The sequence below is a fragment of the Petaurus breviceps genome, unplaced genomic scaffold, assembly GCF_028583685.1.
Source record: "Petaurus breviceps papuanus isolate PSGF00001 unplaced genomic scaffold, PetGlider_PUasm1.0 189, whole genome shotgun sequence".
NCBI lineage: Eukaryota > Metazoa > Chordata > Mammalia > Diprotodontia > Petauridae > Petaurus > Petaurus breviceps.
The window spans coordinates 7,073,560-7,077,487 of record NW_027185809.1 but is presented as its reverse complement, the minus strand read 5'-3'; the positions used below and the strand labels follow the sequence as shown (position 1 = coordinate 7,077,487).

The 3,928-nt window shown below is 38.4% G+C and overlaps 1 protein-coding gene across 1 annotated transcript in view; it reads right to left on the bottom strand.

Moving 5' to 3' along the window:
- CATSPER3 (cation channel sperm associated 3) overlaps positions 1 to 3,928 on the bottom strand; it is an 82,458-nt gene that overhangs the window by 73,402 nt on the left and 5,128 nt on the right. The window contains 1 exon segment of the mRNA XM_069091675.1: positions 222 to 461. Within this exon segment, the coding sequence (XP_068947776.1) occupies positions 222 to 461 (240 nt within the window).

Sequence of the window (3,928 nt, the reverse complement as noted above, 5' to 3'; positions counted from 1 at the left end):
GATAGATAGATAGATAGATAGATAGATAGATAGATAGATAGATAGATAGATAGACATAGAGAGATAAAATATCCATGACTCTCTCTAGTACGGGGTTGGGAGGGAGAGAAGGAAACAGTTTGAGACTCAAATATAACGAAAAATAATATAAATATTTTTTTTAAAAGAATACACATTCCCATTGCCTATCCAGGGCTATGTACACAATCAACCCCTTTTACCCTCATTCCTCGGCTGTAGGGAATGAGTTTGAGAATGCGAAGAGACTGGATGCCTTTTCCTATGTTGAGATATGGGTAGTGCCTGCCAAACAGCTTCCGCATATGAAAAGGAATAGAAATGATGATGATAATGAAAACACTCAACAAATTGTATCCCTTCTTCCAGTATCCAAGGGGATCCACGTATAAGTTGATGCAGAACTCAAACCAATATATGGACGAAAATATGACTTCTACTACCTGAAAGAGAAAACAAAAGAGACACAGCTACTCTGGAGTTCCAATGTCCAAGGGGAACAGATAGATTTTTTTAATCATTTAAGAAAATGTAGTGTAAAAGGTACACTCTATGACTAACCCACACGATAGCAGCTCCCACTGCTCAAACAAGACATATGTATACCTGGTCCTCACTTTCTGGGCTGGCTCACTCATTCCAATCTGCTCTAACCTTGGCTGGTCTAGGGTTCTCAGAAAAGGACTATGACCAGATGGCTATGCCAAAATTCTCTCAAGATCCTAGAGATAAACCTGTTGCGGGAGAATATAACCCCTGAGGTGCTCACAGTTACACAAAGCCCACCGCTCACGATAATTACAATTTAGATCTTAATCATAACTATTTACTGAACAGTAAGGCAAAAAAATAACATCAGAAATATTCACATATTTGAATAAAATAGAGGAATAATAAATACATCCTAGTCTGTACATAGGCCTAAGTCTGCTCTCCCACCATTGCCCTCATTGTATTGATAAGGAAAAGCAGAAACACAAAGGGACCTGCCAAAGAGGCATGAACGAGAAAAACTCAAGTTCTTGGCCAAAGTCACAACTTTGGAACTTAAGACTCTGGTGTCCTTTGTCTGTTTTCGGGAATTGTCCTTGTAAATCAATACAACTTTTGTGTTGAACACGTTTCCACTGTTAAGGAGAGTGGACATACCCTGTGCTTGACCAACATCGCACTGAAATTAATGGCTATACTGGATGGCTTCTGTGACTCTCTGCTTCCACTGTACTCTCCTCCACAGTAACTGCAGTACCCAGCACTTCCAGTTTCAAGTTAAGCTGATGTGGTTCTGAAATCTTTCCCTCTTCTTTCTGGATTCCCAATCTTAGTAACTAAGTAAAGTAATTCCCCATGATTAGTAACCAAATTCTCATCTTCTACCTAGAATCAGATAAATTACATTTGTCCTATAATCATAAAACAATTCTGGCATCCATGTCTTTCTATTATACTACAACCAAAATCACAGTCAAAAATAAATAATAATTGCTTCAGAACTCTGACTCAATGCATTTGTTTCTCTGAGCAAAGTAGACAACTCAGCAACAAACTACTCTACATGATAGGGCAGTACCTTAGAGGGATAGTATCTTACAATAATCAACTTTCCCTTTTTCTGAATTCCTAGAGGGTTTTATCTGAACCACACAAAATAGCCTTCCAACTATCTTGGACTGGTTATTTCACATAAGTGAGTTTTGTCTTCCTAACTAGAATTTCAATTCCTCCAAAACAGGAACAATTTCTTATATCTCCTCTGGGATATTGCCAACACATTTCTGGCCACAAGGGAGGTACTCAATGAAAGATAGTTTTAATTCAACTGTTCACCATTCAATACCTATGTATTAAATGTCCACAATGAACAGGGCACTCTACTAGGCACCCCCTCATTCATTCAATAGCCCTAATGAAATTGTTTTCACTGAGATTCCCAAGAATATGAGATGCAGTATATAATGATTATGACTTATGTTAGAAATGCCAACCAAAGGCACTTGCCCCTTAAGATACTGACTCTCAGTGGTATAGTGTTACCACCAACAGATACTTGCTCAGTGACCTATAGATGGTTACATTCTTTTCCCAAGATAAATGCTTAAAACCTTTTCTTCATTCTGAGCCAGAAGTAGTTAGTGAGTAGTATGAATAATATTAATATTGGCATTTCAGTCCATCATGATTAGCTATCTTTCATCCTTAGGTATCTCAATGAAATAAATATTATCCGAATCTATTTGCTCCCCACTATCACTTCCAGACCCTTTAATCTATGACCATCACTCAGCAACCTTTCCTCCTTTGAGATTCACTTCTCCTACCTATATCAGCCTCTCCAGATACTGGTTGTTACACTCTCCTGGCTCCTGTTATACTTCCTTTATTCAGTTCAGTTCTTCACCACAATTCCTGTCCTTGTACTTGGGAATTTAACATTCATGTTGATATTCTGACTTCCCAGTTCATAAGCTTCCTTCACTCCCACTATCAGCACCTTCACTCCACCTAAGCTACACATGAAATAGTCATAAACTTGATCTTACCATCACCTGTAACTATTTAATCTTCAAGATCCAAAACTCTGCAATTCCTCTCTCAGACCATAATCTCTTATCCTTCCATCTCTTCCTCTGTCTCATTCCTCCTGCTCTTCTAGCCCATTACTCCCATTCTGGTCTCACTTTCCTCCCTATAATTACCCAGTTCAACTTTGTTCTGTCCTCTTCCCTCTTGAGCCCCTGTCCTATCACTGCTCATCCTTTTCTAAACTCCAACCTTGCATTACTCAAACCATTTGCCTTCTCCCCTCCTACTCATGTGTTGATAAATGTTAAAGGAAGTCACACTATCATGTTGACTGGGGCAACTATAAATGTATGCTTTCTAATCTCAAGTGGCCCTCACTCTTTCAAGGTGAACCTTTTACTTTTCCCTGCTTAACTATCACACTCTCTACAGCATCTATTTCAAAGCTTTTTTCAAGCCACCTCTACTTCCCCTTTTCCACTCTCAGCAAAGGTTCTCATTTCATCATGCTTTATAAAATAAAGGCCATTCATTGCTAACTTATTTTCCCTACTATTACACCACAAATAGCCCTTGACATAACCTCCATTCTCTCCTCCTTTGCTCTAGGATTAGGAGAAGAGTTTGTCCCTCTTCTTGTTAATGCCAACCCCTCTACTTGTGCTCTGGATCCCATCCTATCAGGTCTTCTCTAGGAGTTTATCCAACGAACCAACCCTTCCCTTCTCTCTAATCTTCAATTTCTCAATATCCAGTGGTTCCTTCTTATGGACATAACCATATCTCCCCCAGTCTTTAAAAAGAAACTTCATCTGTCTCTCTCATCTTCTCAAACTATTATCTAATACATCTTCTCCATTTTACAACCTAACTCTTAAAAAAGTCATCTACACTTGTTTACTCCACTTTCTGGATTTCTATTCACTCCTCAGTATGTTAAAATCAGACTTCTGACTCCATCACTTGATGGAAACTCAAAAATTACCATATTCTCTTTTTTTAATTTAAATTTTGATAAAACTTGTTTTTACATCAGCTTTATTTCTGAACATATCATTCTCTTCCTACTGACTGAACCATCCATCAAAACAAAGAATAAAAAAGAAAGAGGAAAAATAAGCAGCTCAGAAAAACTAACCAAAACATCAACCAAATCTGATAGTATTGGAATGTTCCATAGCTATAGTCCTTCACCAGAAAGAGAGGAAGAAAGAAAGAGGAAGGAAGGAAGGAAGGAAGGAAGGAAGGAAGGAAGGAAGGAAGGAAGGAAGGAAGGAAGGAAGGAAGGAAGGCAGGCAGTTTTATTTTACCATCTTTTCTACAGAAACAAGATTACCAGTGATCTCTCTCTCTCTCTCTCTCTCTCTCTCTCTCTCTCTCTCTCTCT